The sequence below is a fragment of the Camelus ferus genome, chromosome 4 (genome assembly GCF_009834535.1).
Source record: "Camelus ferus isolate YT-003-E chromosome 4, BCGSAC_Cfer_1.0, whole genome shotgun sequence".
Classification (NCBI taxonomy): Eukaryota; Metazoa; Chordata; class Mammalia; order Artiodactyla; family Camelidae; genus Camelus; species Camelus ferus.
This window is the reverse complement of record NC_045699.1, coordinates 64,513,204-64,536,226: the sequence shown is the minus strand read 5'-3', so window position 1 is coordinate 64,536,226 and position 23,023 is coordinate 64,513,204. Positions and strand designations below refer to the sequence as shown.

The 23,023-nt window shown below is 35.1% G+C and overlaps 1 protein-coding gene across 4 annotated transcripts in view; it reads right to left on the bottom strand.

Annotated features, from left to right (window-relative positions):
- RABGAP1 (RAB GTPase activating protein 1) overlaps nucleotides 1-23,023 on the bottom strand; it is a 134,616-nt gene that overhangs the window by 97,191 nt on the left and 14,402 nt on the right. For all 4 annotated transcript variants that reach the window (XM_032478374.1, XM_032478372.1, XM_032478375.1 and 1 more), the window contains one exon: nucleotides 51-285. In XM_032478374.1, coding sequence (XP_032334265.1) covers nucleotides 51-285 — 235 coding nt within the window. The remainder of the gene's footprint in view (nucleotides 1-50; nucleotides 286-23,023) is intronic.

Sequence of the window (23,023 nt, the reverse complement as noted above, 5' to 3'; positions counted from 1 at the left end):
AAACAATAACCTTCAGTTACGCAAGCAATGCAGCAATCCTAAATCCTAACCTCCTTGTCCAGGTTTCACTGGCAGGCTCAACTCTGGTTTTTGGAGACCTACTAATGGCACAGGGTTAATGGTGGACGAAGCTGAGAGTTGATTAGAAAGAGGCCCATCTCCTTCGCCATCCAGTTGTGACCTCTCCACAAGCTCCTTGTCCCCTGGCTGGTCGTCCATTGGAGGATCCATCAGCACATCTGCTAGCTCTTTTTGCAGCTGCTGCTCACTTCCATTCCCTATAATCTAAGGGTCACAAATATACACAGTCAACAAAGTGAGAGAGGCCAGTACTGATTAAAATGGGTCCGCATTCTAGAGAAAGTCATCAGCAATTCTTTTGATACATAGATATTTTCTCAGTGTTTTTAAAAAATTGAAAAAATCAAGATCTGCAATAAATAAGAGCTGCAGCTGCTCTCTTAATTAATGAAAAAGTGTATAGCGAATTTGAGACCAATACCCAGAAATATATGTAATAGTCTGTCAACACTATTAAAAGTTTTCTACAGTGTCCTAAACTACCACCAACTAAAATATTTGTAATTTTACTTGCCTGGTGAGAAGCAAAACTTGTTTTGAGGAGAAGCTTCTCTTATCCATAGGGAAAAGGGAAAAATGTGTTTGTTTCCAAAAATGATCAATAGAAACATACTATTATTAAGTAATAAATAAAGTAATAAAATAAAGTAATAAACATATTATTAAGCAATAAATCTTCACATATACTTTAACACCCTTGCTGTAAGTAATCTCCTTTATTTCTGAAGACTTCCCTGACATAAACAGGTTCTTAAAGTTCTGAGACACTTGAACAAAGGTGGAGAGATGCATGTATAAAATAGCCCTGAGGAATAGAAGCACTCCATTTCAACAGTGGTGAGCATTCTTCCAGAGTCATGATGGTTTATTATTAGTTGCTCAACAAGGAAGTAAACAAAAGTACAATCAAGTGGAAACTGCCCAATGCTAAGGAAAACCACAAGTGACAAAATCCAGTATTGTCCCTAAATGCTTATTCAAGAAGCACTACAAAAATTAACAAAAGAATTAATTTAGGAAAAGAGGGACTGATTTAGGAGGATTTCTCAAGGCTGAAACCTGACAAAAATTTAAAATGGGTGGGGGCTATGAAATTGTTAAAGAGAATGAAGTCTTCCCAGTAAAATTAGGACAGAAGTTAGGAAGCAAAATGCCAGTAACAGAGGAGAGGTAATTCTGGACTACCAATAAACCCAGTTCAAACATCTTTTATAACTGTAACACTCAAGTCCCTTTGGCTATAAATTATGATTGAGAAATAAACAGTTTAAGCCTTCTTTGCTGACATTTTCTCAAGGAAATTCTAACATGTCAGCTATTCCTGACTTGGAATAAGGGCCAGACAGGAGTTCAGTCTCTTGGCTTTAATGACAGCATCTGTTGTTGTGCACTTCCTTTTATATTTACAGTTACTGCTAATGGAACTATAGTTCAGTCAAGTAATTTTTGACTCTTTGATAGGCCTGATCCCACACATCCACAAGTGCGATCCAATTTTTTTCAGTTCTGTTTTCAAAAGTTTTTTAAAGCACTTAAAAAAAAACAAGCTAGAGCTTAGTTCCAACTAACCTCTTATTCTTTCAGAACTGGTTAAGAAATATTGTATCACCTACAGCAAATAAAGATAGCATGACTGAACCTAAACTGTTTTCTGAGGGGAAGGATCAATAACATAAGTAGAATAGTAACAGCTTCCTAGAAACAAATGAAGGAAAGGTATTAGACTCCATGTTTAAATGATTAGTAATTGTAACCAGGAAGGCTATCATCAGAGAGCAAACTAAGTTGAAGACATATTTTTACATGCTATGAATTACTGTTTTGTTTTTTTGGTATATAGGATAAACAAACTCTTCTGGAGTTTTTCTTCTGGGTAGGCTACCTCCATTGTAATGTATTCACAAAATATATCACAAAAATATACCTAACCCCAACAAAAACACGTTTGTCTTTTGTGTTTATACATGTTTATCTTGCATTCTTCCCTGGTTTATAAAGTCTATAAACATAAGAACTGCCTTCTGTTTCTTAAACTCTTCCTTAAAGGCTAGGAAAAAGTAATGTACACATAAAAACATTGATTTTTTTTTAAGTTGCTTAAAAATAGCAACCTAACTTATACCTTGGATAATTAGGTCTAATACAGTACCCAACACTTATTAGATTACTTGTGTACCTTCAATCCAATTTCAAAGTTACTGTCTGTGACATAAAGTAATACTTGAATCAATTAAGTTTCTTGTTTTTTGGTTTTTTTCACAGTCAGTCAATTAATCTTCCCTAGGCCTATCTGGGAAACATTCAGCAATGCCTTCCAAGGTTCTCAAACTCTGGTATGCGTTAGAATCACCTAGGGAATTTGTTAAAACCTAAACTGTTGGGCCTGAACAGAATTCTCATTCAGCAAGGCTGAGATGGGCCTGATAATTTACATTTTTAAAAAGCTTCCAGGAGATGGTGATGCTGTTAGTGTGGGGACCACAATCCAAGAATGAACCTTAAATTAATGATTCTTATCCATGACTACACAACACAATTATCATTATTACCAGGGAGCATATTAAATTTAAAATACCTGGTCTTCCCTCTATTCCCTTACCTCCAACCCTGGCAACTAAGTCAGTATTAGAGATAAAGCCTGGGCATATGCATTTTTAAGAAGCTGCACGGGTGATTTACAAAACAGGTGGCAGGCCAGATCAGGCTAGCAGGCTACAATCTGTTAACTCCTCATGTAGATGAATAGCTAAACCAGCAATTATCTGTCTCTGACTTCTTGTTATAAGAGAAAAATAAGCTCACTATTACCAGGGCTTTCTGTTCCTTGCTGCCAATAGTCCTAACAGATACTACAATCACCTCTGAAATAAGTGTAGTTGCAAGTAAAGTAACCAAGACACTGGTATTAGTGGAAGGGCAGACATATAGATCAACGGAACAAAACAGAATCTAAAAATAGACCCACACATACAGGGCCAATTGATTTCAACAAAGCTGGCCAGTTAATTCAATGGAGAAAGGTTAACAAAATAAAACAAATGATGCTGACTTAACCTGACATCCATTCATATGCAAAAACATCAACCTCTTTACATCATATACAAAAATTAATGCAAAATAGGTCAGATCTAAATGTAACTCCTAAAACTATATAACTTACAGAAGAAAAGAAAGGAGAAAATCTTTGTGATCCTGGGACACAAAGATTTCTTAGAATACAAAAAGTATGCATAAAGGAGAAAATTATAAAATGTGCTTTATCAAAATTAGACACTGCTTCTCAAAAGACACTGTTCAGAGAATGAAAAGACAAGCCACAGACGTGAAGAAAATATTTACAAATCATACATCTGATGAAATTATATCCAGAATATACACAGAATTCTTAAAACTCGTAACAAAACAATAAATCCAATTTTAAAAAATGGGCATTTCACCAAATGGCAAATAAGCACATGGAAGAAACTCAATATTATTAACCATTAGGGAAACTGAAACCACAACAAGATGCCTCTATACACTTATAAGAATGGCTAAAATTAAAAAGAAAACAATCATGACAAAACCAAAGGCTAGCAATGACTTGAAGCAACTGAAAAGCTCTCATACAATGCTGGTGGGAATAGAAAATGGTTCCGTCACTTTATGTAAATTTTATAAAGTTAAACATAACCTTATCTATGACTCACTGCTAGGTATTTACTCAAGAAAAATTAAAATATGTCTATACAAAGACCTGTTTGTGAATGTTTATAACAGCATTATTCGTAACTGCCAAAAACTAAATACAAAGTAAAAGTTTATCAATTGGTGAACAGATATACAAACTGCCATGTAGCTTAGCTATACAACGGAATACTACTCAACAATAAAAGGAATGAGTGACTATTACTAAAATAACATAGATAAATCTCAAAAGCATTATTCTAAATAAAAGAAGCCAGAAATGAAAGGCCACATACTGTATAATTCAATTTATATGGAAATTCTGGAAAAAGTAAACTACAGACAGAAATTAGATAATTGGTTGCCAGGGGCTGGAAAGGGAGAAGAGGACTGACTGGAAAAAAAACAAAAAAACAAAAAAAACACAACATAAATGGACTTTTTGAAGTAATAAAAATATTCTGTATCTTGACTGTGGTGGTGGTACTTACGTAAGAGTTTACATTCATTAAATTTCACAGAATTGTTTACCTAGAAGGGTTGTATTTTATTATGTGTAAATTTTGCCTCAGTAGACTTGACTTAAAATAGAAAGGGGATATTGATAGTGGGGGAGGCTATGCGTGTGTGGGGGCAGGAGTTATACGGGAAATCTCTGTACCTTCCTCTCAATTTTGCTCTGAATCTGAACTATTCTAAAAAAAATAGTCTATTTTTAAATAGAAAAAAATTTGGTTTCTAGGAAAGATGCAATTTGGGAACAGAACTGTTCCTTTTCCCTATATGCCTCTCAAAAGGTGTTAATCCATGATTCTGTTTTTGGCAATAACTTCATTTTACAGACTCTCCCATGCCATCTCATCTGCTTCCAATGATATACAAACAATCTCTAATTTAATCTAGAACCCCTCACTGTCTACTGGAGAGACACCTTCAGCTAGATACTCCAAACTTCCTGTGTCACCACTTAACTCTAATCCTCCACCTATATCCTTTTTTTAAAAATCAGTGAATTGCACTACTACCCACTCAGTGACCAAATGAAGGATTACAGTCATCCTTCAAGCCTCTTATTTCCACACTATTAAAAAAATCCTACTGATCCCTGCTCAATTGTGCATTTTTCCCCTTCTACAGCTCTGCATAGCTAATGCTATAGAACAACTTCTTTCATTTTATACAAGCCTACTGGAAGGGCAGTAGTTTCCCTGCCTTCTTTCCCTCTCCCCTCTGATCTGTCTTTCACATGGCCAATCAAGTTACAACTGAAAAATCTTAGTTCTGATCAAGCACTGCCTTACCTTTAAATCCTTCCACGTTTCCTCAATGCCCATAAGGTAAAGCCTAAATTCATTACTATACTCTATGAGTTTCTCTCAAGTCTGCCAATTTACCTTTCCATCTCTCTGGTCATATCACACTACTCAACTTCTCCAAGACACATCATAAACTTTCAAACGCGTAGACATTGCACAGATTGTTCCCTTTCCTTGAAAGCCATCCTCTCCTCCTCCTTTCTACTCTTAAAGCCCAAGCTTAAATTCTGTTACCTCCTCTGGGAAGCCTTAACCTTGATAAATGAGGTTTAATCACTCCCTCCTTAGAGAGTGCTACCGTAACATTAGCATACAAGTTTATTCTAGTATTGCTACTTTGTTTAGTGGGCCCCTTCAACCAGACTGGGCATTATTAGATAGCAGAGACTGTTTCTTAAATTATCTTTATAATCCCAAAGCTTCGGGTAGTGACTGGTCTCTATACTCTGTAGTGTATCTACAGAGCATGTTCACTGAACTGAATTTTATAAATGCAAAGAATAGAAGTCAAAGTAGTATCATTTTATCCAATTTGGATCCTGGATAGTCTACAGATTTTGATTCTAAAAAAGGAAATCTGATTTATTTTAGTTTTGTTAACCATCTATAAAAGAACAAAAACAAACACCAACATTTCCTGTTATTCCAAGTGTCATTAAGGTTTAACATTTACCATAAGAATACTGGGCAGGATCAAACAGCATGCTGCAAAACATAAACAATAAACTTATGAAGGCCAACAAAAACTTCTAACTTAATTTAGCACAAACAAAAATAAAAAGAGCATTGTAGATATGTATGGATAATACAACTAAGGGTCATATTCAGATTCGTGTTCATCTGTAATCTGTAAGAAGAGGACGGGAGAGTTCTTTAAAATGGTCCTAAATTGAGAGAAAAAAACAGTTAAGTATACAGGAGCCAATTTAGCAGCTACTATAAACACAGACATGAATGTTTGCAAGGACAGAGACAGCTCAGTGAATGATTTATTTACAATTCTGCTTACAAAGTAGGGTGGTAGTTAAAAAAAAAAAAAAAGGGGGGGGATAAGAGTTGGTTTGTGGCACAACTCCAGGAGGAACTATTCACATCACAGACTACATAAACAGCACCCCCTGAGGTTGTACAGAGTGTAGTCTACGCAACTGTACCACATGGGTTTCACAGTAAGACACATCTGAGTTTGGAACATGACCCTGACACTAACTCTGTTCGCTACAGGCAAATTAACCTGGGGGAGCAATAACTATCTCATCTCTGAAATAAGAATGTTAATATCTACCTCACAGAATTGTGATGAGGGTTCAGTGATTCAATAATATGATTATTCAGCACGTATTCTTTATATTTCAGGCACTATGTCATGTGATTTTTATAGGGATTATCTCATTTCTCACATCACAGCATCTGCTAATTAGTAAGCATCTAATTAGTATCTTCTTACCCAACCTATTTCTAAACAAACTCTGGTCTACCTACTGGAGCTGAAGTTCAAAAAAGCAAATAATAACTTTTAAAAAAGACAGCTCTTCCACTTTCCACAGTCCAGAGAAAACTAAGAACACACCTACTATTTATATGCGAAAGAATTACTGGAGCAACATCAGGCCTTTCTAAGTAACAAAAGAAGTAATCACTTACAAGGTACAATTGGCTACAAGTCTATTTCCTTGAGAGCAAAACTGCATTTATGGAAACAAAGAACAAAATGTTCCAAAGGCAATCTCCAGAGTCATGTCCTGGTCTTAATTTTCTACTTCTAACTCCATATCTGCTGTTTCCCTTCACTGCAACTGTATCAACTAGGTTCTACTTGATTTGCCAGTTATGCAAAGCTACTTTAGGCAGTTTGAGATGCTATTCCAGAAGAGATCTCACGTCTTCAGGAAAGCATACTTAGGAAATTAAAGCATGTACTAGAGAAATCCATATATGATCAGAAAATTAAAGACAAATTCCTGATGGTCCACAGTTCCCACTACTTATGTTATACTGCAATGAAAATACAAATGAAAATGGTTCAAACTAAGTAATTTTGCTCAGCTTCAGAATAAAAGCTGAGCCATTCTGAAACAAATATATAGTGCTTATCAGAAAGCAAGCACAAAAGAACCAGAAGTCCAATTTGTATACTGAAAAGCATAGTACCTAATCTCAAATTCACTCACATATTCCTTCTGCAATCTTTGATAAATCATTAAATCACTTTTGTGCCTCATTTATAAAGTGCAGCTGTTCTGATTATCCATCTCTTTATCTTACTGTATAAATGAAGGAACAGAAAAACAAACTAAAATTACCATTAAGAATTATTAACATTAATTTAAAAAGGGAAGAGAAAGGAACAAAACCTTGTGAATTCATCCTAAAAAGTCAACTGAAGAAGGACCCAAAATACTTATGACTGCTTTGCTAATAAACAAAGGGATTATGGCTAAGTTTTACTTTTCTTACTAACTGAATTTTCTATATCTAATTAATCAATCAATTTCTAATTAATTTGTAAAAGAGCACTATTTAATTTGCTAAAGGAAATTAAGTGCTTATGTAAATACTCAGAAATATAAACGTAACTGGCCAAAATTAATTTCAGGTCCACATGATATGGAAAATATTTAGTACTGAATTGCTATCTGGTATTGAAGCTAGCTTAAGCTTGTTGGTTTGATAATACAGACATGTCTTTAGAGTCATCAATGTTACGTATAATATTTCTGTTGTACCTAGGAAAGAAAGTAAAATTAAAGTTACTAAATGAATAAGGGAAACATTTCAGGATGCCAGAAAGTAAGATGTGTGTTTTCAGTAAAAGAAGGTATGAGGAATGTAACTGCATTTTGTTAAGGGAGAAGAAAGCAAATTTTGTCCTAAAGCTGGTTGTTTCTGAATGGAAAAGAAAATATGGGACAAAGTAATCTGGTTAAAGAAAGCTGTAGAAGGTGCATGGAAGAGGAACCTTGAGTCATCTCAGAGAAATAGTAAATTAACTAAGATTATTTGGTATGTTAAGTGTAATCAGTCATAATTCTGGTAATTGTAACCAAGTTTCTTTACTGATTATATTGCAATCCAGTATGTAACCGTGACTTTTAAGTCTTTTGTCATTTACAGACATTTATTGTTGTAGTTTGGTGCTGCTGCAAAAGTACTTCATCTTCAAGAAGATTCATAGGAAGGCTATGAAAGTGGTTACAACAGTTCCACATTAAAATGATGGCTATGCAAGAATTCGAGCCCATACCACCATCTCACTCGAAACAAGAAGCCGTTCTGCCCTTGGACCCCCTAGATCAGGCACCCAGAGGTTTTTATTCCCTGACAGGCAGGGCTTACGCCCCTACTCAGCCCTTAAATAGCTACAGAAGATAGATCGTCGCCCCTCTGTTCCCCATAAGATTATGGGAGTAGAATCTCTAAGGACAGACTGAAATAGGAGGAAAGGGGGCAGGGCACAATCACTGAAAGAATGAAATAGCAACTGAGGACAGGACAAACTGGTTAGAACCAAGGCAGAAGATTCCTTGAACCTCACAGCACACCCACAGGTGCCATGACAGTTCCTAGGCTGACCATAAAAGGTCAAAAAGTGGGTTGGGGGACCGATTCCAGGAAATCCCTGCCCCTTCACCAATGCAGTTGGAATAATCCGCCTACTCATTAGCATATGAAGTTACTGAGCTCATAAAACCTAACAACTTCCCACCTCGTGGTCTATGCAGATTCCAGCCCAGACCACCACAGCTCTCTCTTTTGCCTTCTGAGACAGCCCACATTCTGTCTATGCAGTGTATCTCTCTAAATAAACTTGCTTTCACTTTAAAAAAATAAATAAATAAAGTCATCTGAAGAAGGAGCCAAAATATTTATGACTGCTTTGCTAATAAACAAAGGGATTATGGCTAGGTTTTACTTTTCTTTTATGAATTTACTATATCAAACACACATTATTTTATCATTAAGAGGGAAAAAATGACAAGAAGGCTACTTACATCTTGGAAGCAAAAAGAAAAGCAAGCACATTCATTTCTACTGTATGCAGTGGTCCTGACTCCAGGCCCTTTCAAGCCTCTTGATCTTTCCACATGTCATGGGCTCACTTCTTTGGGAAATTCTTAACCACTCTTTAAGGCTCTGCTGAATTGTTACCTCTCTATGAAAATTTCTTTTCTTCTTCAGGCAACAATTACGTTCTCATATAATTCTGCTCATATCTATCTATATTCTAGTACTTGATGAATTCTGTCATGATGATATATTTACTTAAATGTCTCCCCCCCAACTCTGATCCCCTTAATATATAATTGTGTGTTAATGGCTCAGCAACTCTAGAATAAAAGGTCTGCATTTCAGAGGACAAGATCATCTAACTCTAAAACAATATTAGAAACTGAGTCAGAAGATTGGTTTAGGCAGTACTAAGTGAGAGTGACTTCTGTATCTGCTATTTTAATAAAGCTTGGCAATTTTTTTCTAACCAAAATAATGTTAGCTGGATTTTTCAAGAAGAAAATGCTACAAAGATTAAAAAGCTTAAAAAATTCTCTAACTTTCTGCCTCAAAAGTACTATCTCATCAATATACTCGCAACTAACATTCATAGAGTACCTCTGGCTAAGAAATAAGGGTGTAAGATTCCTACACCAGAGGAGTGAGGTAGAGAAAATACAACATGCTCTGAATTCATGGAACATTCTCAGATTTTGATGTGAGTTGTCAAAACATTTTATGAAGAAAAATACCTGTTTTTTAAATTACACCATCACATGAAGCTTTTTTTTTTAAAGGGCTCACCTAAAGCATTATTCTCTCCAAGAAGCCGTCCCTGAATCGTCCACACAGCTGAGATAAATTTCCACCCACTCTGTTCTACAGCATCCTTTTGTTAACCTCTACCATAGAACAGATTTAATTATATCGATGCTGAGAATTCAATACAGTCATAAAATCTCTATAGTTCCTCCATCAAGAGGTATAGTCTTATTCTCTAAATCCATGAATCTGGGCTGGACTTGTGACTTGCTTTGACGAATAGAATGTGGCATAAGTGACACCATGTAACAAGCCTTACCCTTAAAAGAGACCTTATAGCTTACACATCTGCCCTATGATCCCCATGATGTGAAGAAATCTAAGTTGAAAGACTACATAGATAGAAAGACCCAATCAAGCCCAGTCTCCAGCCAACACAACAGCTGAATGAAGTTATATGAGCCTAAGCATGACTAGCAAAACTGTCCAGTCAATCCACAAAATCATGAGAAATAACAAATTGCTTTTTAAGCCACTGCGTTCTGAGGTAGTTACAAAGCAAAAACTAGCAAAAATAACTGCAATAACATTTTTAACAACTGCCATCTACCCTAAGCTATAAGCACCTTAGGCTAACTTTTTCAGTTATACATAGGAAAGCCTCCTCCCTAATCGAATCAAAGATTTTGCTCTTCTTTTGTACTAGCAATGCCCTCTTTTTATTGGATAATTCTCAGTATATAAATATCACAAAATTCCTCACTGGACTCCATATTACCCTTCAGGTACCACTCCATTTTTCTGCTCCTCCTTTTCAGCAAAAATCCTCAAAACAGTTGTCTATACTTATTGGCACTTCCTCCTCACCTCCCATTTACTACCCAACCGACGTAATCCTGCTAATGCTCTCATCTTTCTCTTTGAAAACAAAAAATACTCCCAAGGATCACCTAGGCTTCTATCTTCTCAGAACAATCAAACATTCCTGGTTACTCCTGCTTTCTCAAAACACTTCATTTCTTTTCCAAGGCATTCAACGATATGCTAGTTTTCCTTATAATTCACTAAGTTAGTTCTTCTCAGTCTTTTCTGGTGGTTTCCCTTCACCTCAATCTCTAAGTGTTGAAGTACCCTAAGAATAATGAACTCTTATCAATCACCTATTCAGCATCTATACTCACTCTATGGGTGATCTCATCTACTCCCATAGCTTTGAATACCATCTATATACTGTTGATGTCAGCCACAATCTCTCCTGAGCATCAATCTCATAAATCTGACTAACAACGTGCCATCTAAAACTGGGCATCTAAGAGTCATCTTGAATTTAATGTCCTAAACAGAACTCTGATTCCCCTGTTCCCTGCCCTAAGCCTGGTATTCCTATCTCTTACCCATCTCACTAAACAGGACACCTATATACCTAACAGCTGAGGCCAAAATCTAGGAAATCATCATTTACTTCTCTTTCCCTCAAATCCCACACCTAATTTGCCCACCCTAACACAAATTAGTTCTACCTTGAAAATATATCCTAAATCAGAATACATTCACTCTCTAGTCCAAGTTAACATTATCTCTCCCTTTTGGGACTAAAAGAGCCTCCTATCTGCACTTCTTGATCCCAGTCTTGCCCAATGTCAGCTCATGTATACACTTCTGGCTTTCATCTCCCTCTCTGCTTTCGTTCCTTGGGAATTTTCTTAACTTTCTTGTGAATAGAGCTACATAATTAAAAGCTAATTATTATATTTCACTCAGCTTTCCTAAGTACTTGTATTGGGACATTTACATATATAATTCACCCATTTAAAGTATACATCCTATGTTTTGAGTATATTAACAAGTATGTGTAACCACCACCAAAGTTAATCTTAAAATATTTTCATTACCATAGAAACACCCTACTTCCTTAGGTATCTACTCTCTTAACCCAGTATCTCCAGCCCTAAGCAATCAGTTATCTTCTGCCTCTAAAGATTTGACTATTCCATGTATTTCATATTAACGGAACCCCATAATTTGTGGATTTTTGTGACCTGCTTGACACCTACTGTAATGTTCTTCAGATTCATCCATGTTGTATTATGTATCAGTACTTCATTCTTATGACCAAATACTATTCAGATTACATTTTATTTATCCATTTAGCAGTTGATAAACATTTAGGTTGCTCAGCTCCTTATATAATCCTAGATACAAATACATAATGGTTTGCAAATATTTTCTCTTCTTCTCTGGGCAGACTTTTCACTTTTTTAAAACAGTATCCTTTGAAGCAGAAAAGATCTTACTGTTTATACAGCCCAATTTAATCTATTTTTTCCTTTGTTGCTTATGCTTTTGGTATGATATCTGAGAATCCACTGCCAAATCTGAAGTCATGAAAATTTACATTTATGTTTCTTTTAAGAGATGTATATTTTTAACTCTTACATTGAAGTCTTTGACCACTTTGAGCTAATTTGACATAAGTATACAACTTCATTCTTTTGAATGTGGCTATCCAGCTGTCCCAGCACAATTTGTTGAAAATAAAAATCCATTCTCCACTGAATGGTATTAGTACCCTTGCCTAAATCAGCTCAGCACTAAAACATGGTTCTATTTCTGAACTCAAACATATTCCAATGATCTACATATGTATCCTTAAGTCAGTAGCACACTGTCTTTTTTACCACTACTCTGCAGTAAGTTTTGAAATTGGAAAGTATGAGTCCTCCAACTTTGTTTTTCATTTTCAACATGATTTTAGCTATTCAGGGTCCCTTGGAACCCCGTAAAACATTTAAAACTGGCATGTTAACCTCTACAAAGATGTTATCTGAAATTCTGCTAATCCAATTGCTAGTAGACCAACTTGAGGAATAATGCCTTCCTAACAAGTGTTCTAATGAATGAAACACTGGATGAATTCCCACTTATTCAGGTCTTCCTTAATTTCTTTCAACAATGCCTTGCAAATTTCAGAGTACAAGATTTGTACTTTTTAAAACTTAATACTAAGTACTGCATTCTTTTTAATGCTGTCGTAAATGCGATTGTTTTCCTACTGTCATTTACGGTTGTTCCTTGCAGATGAAGAGAAATAAAGTTGATACTTGTATATTTATCTTGTATCCTGCACACTTGCTAAACTTGATTAATATTTTTAACAGTATTAGCGGATCTTTTAGGATTTTCTACATACAAGATCATTATCAACTGCAAATAGAGATGGTCTTTTTCTCCTTCTTTTCAATTATTAAGAAGATATTCTTACTTAAACATCTGGTAGAATTCAGCAGTGGTCACCTAGGTACAGTACTAATTCAATCTCTTGCTATATGTCTATACATACTATTGATCAGTTTCATTGTTTTCCCAGAAATTTATCCATTTAATCTAAGTTCTCTAATTTATTGGTATACTTATTATCCATAAAAAACTTCTTTACAATCCTTTTTATTTACATAGTTTGGTTGTAATACCTCCTATTTCTTCTTTTTTTTTTTTTTTTTTCATTAATGGAAGTACTGGGGAATGAATCCAGGACCTTGTGCATGCTAAGCACACTCTACCACTGTGCTGTAGTCCTCATGCCTCCTCTTTCATTCCTGATTCTAGAAATCTGTGTCTTCTCTTTTTCTCTTGGTCAATCTAAAAATGTCAATTTTGTTGATCTTTCCAAAGAAACAGCTTTCAGTTTCACTGATTTTCTCTACTGCTTTTTCTGTTCCTTGATTCATTAATTTCCACCCTCTCTTATTTCCTACCTCTGCTTGTTTTAGGTTTAGTCTGCCCTTCTTTAAGTATCTTAAGGTGAAAGACTGTTATTGATTTGAGATCTTCCTTCTTTCATTATATAGGAATTTATAGGTAGAAATTTCCCTATAAGCATTATTTTAGCTGTATCACGTAAGTTTTGTTATACCTTTATTTTCATTCATCTCAAAGTATTAACTAATTTCCCTTTTGATTCTTCTTTGACCCACAGTTATTTGGGAGTATGTGGTTTAATTTCCATGTATTTGTTAATTTTTCAGTTTTACTTCTGTTACTGATTTCTAGTGGTTGGAAAAATAATCTAGGTGTCCTTGAAAAGTATGTGCATTATTGTTGTTGAGTATTCTATGGATGTTAGGTCTAACTGATATATAGTGCTGATCTAGACTTCTATTTACTTATTGGCATTCTGCTTAGTTTTTCTATCCATTATCAAAAGTTAAGTATTACAACAACAATTGTTGTAGAATTGTCTATTTCTCTCTTCATTTCTGCCATATTTTGCTCCATGTATTTTGGAGTTCCTTTATTAGGTGTATCACTGTTGGACCTTCCTGGTGGACTGACCCTTGTAAGGTTATAAAATGTCCATTTCATCCCTAGTAAGTATGTTTTAAAGTGTATTTTGCCTGACATCACTACTATAACCACTCATTTTCTTGTGGTTGCTGTTTGGACAATATACTTTTTCCCATCTATTTATATTAAATCTACTTATACCTTTGAATCTAAGGTGTGTCTCCTGTAGAGAGCATACAGTTAATGATGTCTTTTTAACCAGTACTGACAATTTCTACTTTTTGATTATATTACTTAATCCATTCACATTTAATATAAAGTTCAGTTTAGGTAAGCCATTTTACTTTTCATTTCTCATGTATTTTTTATTCCTTCATTCTTCCTTTACTGCTTCCTTTAGCATTTAGTAAATAACTTTCTAACATAGCACTAATATTTTTTCTAGTATATATGTATATGTATGTGTGTATACAGATAAACACACACATATATACATACATATGCACACACCATCTTAGTGTTTGTTTTAAGACTTACCATGTATATCTTAAGTTATTAGAATCAGCTTCTATTTATACTAACTTAATTCTAGTAATATACAGAAAAATTACATAAATATATCAGTATACCCTTTTCCCTCCTTTATGGTATTATATATATATTACATCTACAAATGATACAAATCTAGCAACACACTTACAATTGCTACTTTATATAATCTTATGTCTTTTAAATAAGCTGAGATGAAGAACAAATATCTATTCATAGCTTTCACTATATTAATCTTATTTATAAATTCTGGTTCTCTTCATTTGTTCTTGTAGATCTGAATTACTGTATTAAGTCATTTCCTAAGCCACAATACAGCTCTGCCCCTGCTTATCTTGTTTTTCCTGTGATTGGCAAACATATCACATTTTTATGTTATAAATACAACAATATAAACATATTAATATATACAATACAAAGGAGAAGGAAAAATACGTATTTATACTGTCTTTATCATCACATGGTCGCTTTTACTGGTGATTTCTCATACGAATTAAAATTATTGTTTGGCGTCACTTGCTTTCAGCCTGAAGAATTTCCGTTAGTATTTCTTACAAAGTGGTCAAATTCTCTGTTTTTGTCAATTTTTGTTTATTTCAGAATTTATTTTTACCACCTTCAATTTTTTTTTTAAATTGAAGTACAGTTGATTTACAATGTTGTGTTAATTTCTAGTGTACAGGATAGTGATTCATTTATAGAGATATATATTCCTTTCCATATTCTTTTTCATTACAGGCGATTACAAGGTATTAAATATAGTTCCCTGTGTTATACAGTAGGACCTTGTTGTTCATCTACTGTATATATAGTAGTATCTACAAATCCTGAACTCTCAAATTTATTCCTCCCTGCCCCTTTCCCTTCTGGTAACCATAAGTTTGTTTTCTATGTCTGAGTCTATCTCTGTTTTGGGAGTAAGTTCATTTGTGTCTTTTTTTTTTTTTTTTTAAGATTCCACATATAAGTGATATCATATGGTACTTTTTCTTCTCTCTGACTTACTTCACTTAGTACGACAATCTCCATGTCCGTTCATGTTGCTACAAATGGCAGTATTTTATTTTTTTTGGCTGAGTAGTATTCCATTGTGTGTTGTGTGTGTGTGTACACACAGCTCATACAACTCAGTAACAAAAGTACACACACACACACACACACATATGTATGTATATACTGACATACAACTTCTTTAGTCAGTCATCTGTCGATGGACATTTAGGTTGTTTCCACGTCCTGGCTACTGTAAATAGAGCTGCTCTGAACACTGGGGTGCATGTATCTTTTCAAATTAGTTTCCTAGAAATATATGCCCAAGAATGGGACTGTTGGACATAAGGTAAATATTTTCAGCTTTTTAAGGACTCTTCGTATTGTTTTCCATAATGGCTGCACCAAACTACATTCCCACCAACAGTATAGGAGAGTTCCCTTTTCTTCACACCCTCTCCAGCATTTATCATTTGTGGATTTTTTAATGATGGTCATTCTGATTGATGTGAGGTGATACTTCATTGTAGCTTTGATTTGCATTTCTCTGATAATTAGTGATATTACGCATTTTTTCATGTGTCTATTGGCCATTTGTATGTCTTAACTGGGGAAATGTTTAGGTCTTCTGTCCAGTTTTGGATTGGGTTGTCTGGTCTTTTGTTACTGAGTTGTATGGGCTGCTTGTATATTCTGGAAACGAAGCCCTTGTCAGTTGCATAGTTTGCAAATATTTTCTCCCATTCCGCAGGTTGTCTTTTCATTTTATTTATGGTTTTCTTTGCTGAATCACTTTCAGTTTTGATTAATAGCTTTGCCAGACACAGGATTAGTGATTCAGTTTTTATTTTGAGCACTCTGAATATGTTATTCCACTAGCTTCCAGCCTCCACTGCTTCTGCTGAGAAATCAGTCTCAATCTTATTGGGGTTTCCTTATACATGATGAATCATTTTTCTATTAGTACTTTGAAGATTTTCTCCTTGTCTTTGGTTTTCAGCATTTTTATCAACTTGTGGCCTATTTTGGAGATTTCTGAATTTATCATGCTTGGTGTGCTGAACTTCCTAGATGTATAAATTATTGTTTTTCAACAAAAGTGGAACTTTTCGAACATCACTTCTTCAAAATTTTTTGTGCTCATTTCTCTTCTTCTGATACTCACATACAAGTATGTTAATATACTTATCAGCGTCTCATCTTTCTCTGAGGCTTTGTTAATTTTTCTTCATTGTTTTTCTTCTTTCTGTTTTTTGGATATTTCTACTGGTCTATCTTCAAGTTCATTAACTCCTTTTAAATATTTTTATTAGAGTATACTTGCTGAACATTAAACTGCACATATTTTAAAAATACTTTGCTGGGTTTCGACATACATATACACTTATGAACTCATCACAATGATCAAGGCAGTGAATACATCCATAACACCTAAAACTTCATTGTGCCCCTTTGTATTCTTACTCTTTATTCTTCCCTGTCTCAACATCTTTACCCCTAGGCATCCATTGTTTCTGTGACAGTACATTAATTTTGCATCTTCTATAATTATATATAAGTGGAATATACAGAATGTGCTTTTATTTAGTTTGTGGAAGGGGAGATTTCTGGCTTCTTCTGATCAGCTTTATTACTTTGAGGTCATTCATGACTGTGGTAATAATAGTTCATTCTTTTTAAAAAATATTTTATTTTCACTGTATTATTTTTATTTTGGCAGAGGGGACGTAATTAGGTTTATTTATTTTTAGAGGAGGTACTGGGGATTGAACCCAGGACCTTGTGCATGCTAAGCATGCATTCTACCACTTGAGCTATGACCTCCCCCAGTTGTTTTTTTAAAAAAGATTTTAAATACTTTTCATATATTGCCTTTTCATTTTTTAAGAAAGGTCTGAGAAAAGGTCTATTTCATACAGAGAAAGATCTTCCAATTTTATTGAGAGTTAACTGAAATAAAATACTGTATAAGTTTAAGGTGTACAGTGTGACTGGATACATGTATATACTGCAAAATGGTTACCACAATAAGGTTAGTTAATACATTCATCAACTAACATTAATTACCATTTTTTAAGATTAATCTCTTAAGAATTTCCAATTAATTATATAATGTATTGTTAATTACAGTCCCAAAACTGTACATTAAACCCCTAATTGATTCATTACATAACTGAAAGTCTCCACCTGTTTGACCAACATATCTCCATTTCATCCGCCACCACCGCCTATTCCTGAGAAACCACCATTTTACTCAGTTTCTATGAGTTTGGCTTTTTTAGGTTCCACTTTAGGTATAAATTGTAGAATGTGGAATATGTTGTGTTTCTGTATTTGTTTCTTGTAAGATTTTTTTTTTATTTCTTTTGATTTCTTTGACCCACTGGTTGTTTGGGAGTATATTATTTAATTTCCACATATCTGTAGATTTTCAAATTTTTCCTCCTGTTGTTGATTTCTAGTTTTATACCACTATAGTCAGAAAAAATACCTGGTATGATTTCAGTCTTCTTAACTTTGCTAAGATTTGTTGTGTGACCTAAGATATGATCCATCCTGGAGAATTCTCTGTATGCTTGAAAAGAACTTATATTCTGCTGTGACTAGAAGGAATATTCTGAATATGTTAAATTCAGAATTAACATTAAATCCATTTCGTCTGAAGTACAATTCAATTCCAGTGTTTCCTTATTGATTTTCTACCTGGATGATCTCTCCATTGTTGAAAATGGGGTACTTAAGTCCTCCACTATTATTGTATTGTTGTCTACTTCTCCCTTAAGATCTGCTGGTTTTGCTTAATATATCCAGGCGATCCCAATGCTGGGTGTACATACTTTTACCACTGTTGTATTCTCTTTATCAATTGGCCCATTTATCATTACATAATGACCTTTATCTCTTTTCACAGTTTTTTGACTTAAGTCTATTTTGTCTAACATAAATTTAGGTACCATTTCCATTTATCAAAGATCACTGAAGAAATATTTGAGTGGATATGAGATTAGCTACTACCCTTTCCAGTATCTAAATTGGACTTCTGTTTCTTTTGTGCCTTGCTTTCTGATAAGACAGTAATTTTACTTGTTTTGAAATGGCCTCTCTAGTTTCCATTTACATGGAATAGGTTTTCATCTCTCCACATACGACATATGCATGATTCTATGTGCGTCCTTAAAGCTAAAATGAGTCTCATATAGGCAACATATAGTGCAGCCTTGTTTTTTTATACATTCTGACACTATGTCATTTCATAGGAGAATCTGATTCATTTGCATTTAAAATAATTGTTGATAGATAAGGACTTACACTAATGTTATGTTATTGTTTTCTGGTTGTTCTGTAGTTCTTGTTTCTTTCTGCCTCTCTGTCTTCTCTTGTGAACTAATGATTTTCCATAGTGGTATAACTTTGATTCACTTCTTTATCTTTTATGTATCTATTGTTGGTTTTTACTTTGTGGTTACCATAAGATTTGCATAAAACTTACAGATACAACAGTATATTTTACTTTGGTAATAACTGAACTTCAATTGCATACAAAATTCTACTTTTTACGTCCTCATTTTGTTTTTGACATGACAGTTTTTTTTATATTACACATTCACTGTAGCTATAGTTATTTTTAATACCTTTGTCTTTTAACTTTTATAGTAGAGTTACTTAATTAACATATCATATTACAGTATTATACTATACTAATTTTGACTATATACTTTCCTTTTACAATGTTTTATATTTTCATGTTACTAATTAGTGTCCTTTCATTTCAGACTGAAGAACTCCTCTCAGCACTTCTCTTAAGGTCTACTGATGATCTACTCCCTCAGTTTTGATTTGGGGATTACAGGTATCCCCCACTTTTAAAAAGTTTGCATTATGTCCTTTTGCTTTTACAAAGACCTACATTAGCACCTGTTTTTGCTAACTGAAAGAAATGTGAAGAGGATTTTCACTTTTATGAAAAAAGCTGTTAATGTACTAATGTAGGTCTTTTGTAAAAGCAAAGTGACGTAACAAACTTTCAGAAAGCAGGGTATACTCTTCATTTTATGCCATTTCAGCTTACTAGAAGGTACATAGAACATTCTACTTTCAGATAGAGGGGGAAACCTGTATCTTTTTCTCTCCTTCATTTCTAAAAGACAGCTTTGCCAACTAAAGTATTCTTGGTTAGTGGTTTTTTTGTTTTGTTTTGTTGTGTTTTTAGCACTCTAAATAAATTATCCAAGTCTCTTCTGGCCTGCAAAGTTTCTGCTGAGAAATCTGTTAAAAGCTTTATGGAGGTTCCCTTATAATGTGAGAGTTATTTTTCTTCTTGCTGCTTTAAAAACTGTTTGTCTTTGATTTTACCTTTGATTGTACCTTGGAGATGATCACTTTGGGTTGAAATTTTGCAACAATCTATAAGCTTCATAAACTTGGATGTTCAAATCTAACCCCAGATTTGGGAAGTTCTCAATTACTGTGCCTCTAAATAAGCTTTCTGGCTATTTCTCCCTCTCGTCCTTCTGGGACTCCAATAATGCATAAACTGTTTATGGTAGTGATATGCCATAGTTCACACAGGCTTTCTTCATTCTCCATTTTTCCCTTTGTTCTCAGACAAGATAATTTCAAATAAACTATCTTGTACTTCCCAATACTTTCTTCCACTTGATCCAGTCTGCTGTTGATGTTCTCTACTGATGTGCTTTCCCTAAGATGGTGATGAGTGCTCAAGTGTGTGGTTTTTCCCAATCCCACAGAATCAGGTTAACTTTTTTCATGTGCTCACTAGCCATTTACAAAGGCTCACACTTATCATTTTGTCCTCAGGGTTGTGCATAGAGGCAGCCACAGATTGGGGGTACATTTGGGTGAGATGTGCAGAGCGTGGAGGTGCCCATGGCCAGTTGGGAGACTGGCAAGGGAGGCATCCCCAGTGGCTCATGGGTGGTCTTCCTGATGGAGTTTACAAAGCAGTCAGTGGGATCTACATTCCTTTGATATGTTCCATTCCCAGCCTTGCCTGTTGTTCTCCCAGAACAACTGTCCACCCCCAAATTGTGTACTTCATGACTCAGTCTTCTAGATGGGGTGAGAATAAATGGGCTTTTCTTGGTAGTGTACTGCAAAGCTGGGGAAATCAAGTGCTCAATCACACACTCTCACTTTCCCCCATGATCTGTGGGCATTGAGCTGTGCCACCTTGGGGGTGGGGTGACACAAATAAAATGAAACTGTTCCTTTCATTGTCCTCAGTTGGTCCTATCTTGGATATTTTTGTTCCAGCAGTGTGCTGTAACTTCTCTGCTGGGCTCCTGGACTTCCATGAAGGCACTCTCATCCATTAGTGTCTAAATTGGTGTTCTGTGAAGGCAGGATGGTAGAAAACTCCTATACCCCCATTTTGATGACATCTCCTTCCATTAATTCTTTCTTTTGCCAGTTGAAATTTATTGTTGAGCCCCTTTAGTGAATTTTTTATTTCAGCTATTGTGCTTTTCCACTTCAGAATTTCAATTTGATTCTTTTTTAAAAAATGATTTCTATCTCCTTAACAATATTCTCTATTTGATTTGACACAGTCATCATACTGTCCTTTATCTCTTTAAGCATAATTTCCTTTAGTTCACTGAACATACGAGTAATGGCTACTTTCAAGAGTTTGCATTTAAATCCAACATGTCACTCTCATAAGCAGTATGCGCCGCCTTTTAAAAATGATGTATGGGTAATATTTTCTTGTTCCTTTTCATGTCTCACAATTTTGTGTTGGAAAACTAGGTATTTTAGATAGTATGTTGTTCCAGTTCTTGGTACTGGTCTTCACACTCTGAAACTTGTTATTTTTTATGCTTGCTTGTTTGTTTAGTGACTGGCTGGCTTATTTTAGTAAATTCAATTCCCCTAATTCCATGGTGTTAAACCTCTGATGTTTCTCCTGAGGTGATTTGGTTGCTCACAGTCATCCTGGGCTAGGAGTAGTCTTGGCAAGATATTTTGTCTCTTTCTCTGACCACATCTAGGTATTAAACTTTACTAAGTATGGCTGATAGTTTTCAACAATAGGCTCTATAGTTTTCAACAATCTACTCAGGTATAAACTGCTCCTCATACTAAACCAATCAAATTAAGGTTTGAAGGGAGAGTTCCAGAGGTCAGTGTTTGAGATTTGTTCTGATCCTAAGTGGTCTCTCAGTAAGCCTACAGTTAAATCTGTATATCCAATCAATCTACCAGTCTCCTCCCATTACCTTTCACCACAACCTCCACTGTTTTTGAGCGTACCTTTAGACTTGAACTTCTCTACATTCTGTTGTAAATAAAGTCAATTCCTTTGGGAAGAAATTAGGAGCTGTTTTATGGCCCACTTCTCACTGCAGGCAAAATCTCTAAGCTATAGCTATGAAGCTGGGAGTGTGGACAATGATTTGCTTCTCTCTGAGTGACATCCCATCTTCAAAACAAGAATATCTTATGGATGTAAGAAGTAGTGTGGTAGTCCCTGGTTTTCCTGGCTTGCCTCTACTAGTGTGGAACCACTACCTTACATGCCAAAGTCAAGGCAAGGGCAATCAGGCTCTCAGTATTCTCAGCAGTGCTATGCCTAAAATAGAGCCTTCATCTCATAAGGGCTGGGCAAAAAAAGGTATTCCCTACCACTCAGTCACACTTGGCCAGCAAAAGGTAGATGGAGGCAGGATGAGAAGTGCTCTCATCCTGCTCTTCCCTGGAAGATAGGACTCCAAATGGGAGCTGTGGGGAGAGGGAACACTACCTTCTTGACTGTACCAATCTGGAGTGGAGTTACCATCTTGCTCAGCTGGGAGAGGGGAGGGGAAAAAAAAAAAGTCTCGGTTCAAATTCCAAAATCTTTACCAAGTTCTAGTAAATTTCTTTGAATAAATGTTTCTTCAATTGCTGTTATGTCCTTTAGAACATTTCCACAGGCTTTAATTAAAAAAAAAATTAACGAATTTTGCTGGGGAGTAGGTTCACAAAGCTCACTCACATCATCCATGCTAGAAGTCTCTCCCAGCCAGTGAGTATTTTACAATGCAATTCGGATCATGGCCTCATTCAGAACTCTTCAAAAATCCTCTTTACATTTATAATAGTCCTAATTCCTACTAACCTCTACAAAGTTCTACATAATCCAGTTCCTATACATCATTGGATCTCATTCTTTACCACTTTTTATTTATTTTATTCACCCTGTTCTAATCTCTGTCCTAAAAAGGGTGGTCCTCTTCAGGGTCTTTTTATTTTCTGTTGCCTGTGGAAAGCTCTTTCTTCACATTTCTCCATGGATAAGCTCCTCCTCATTTCATTCAGTTCTCTACTCAAATGTCATTTCAAGACACTGTCTAAAATACTACCTGCCAATCACTCTTTATCCA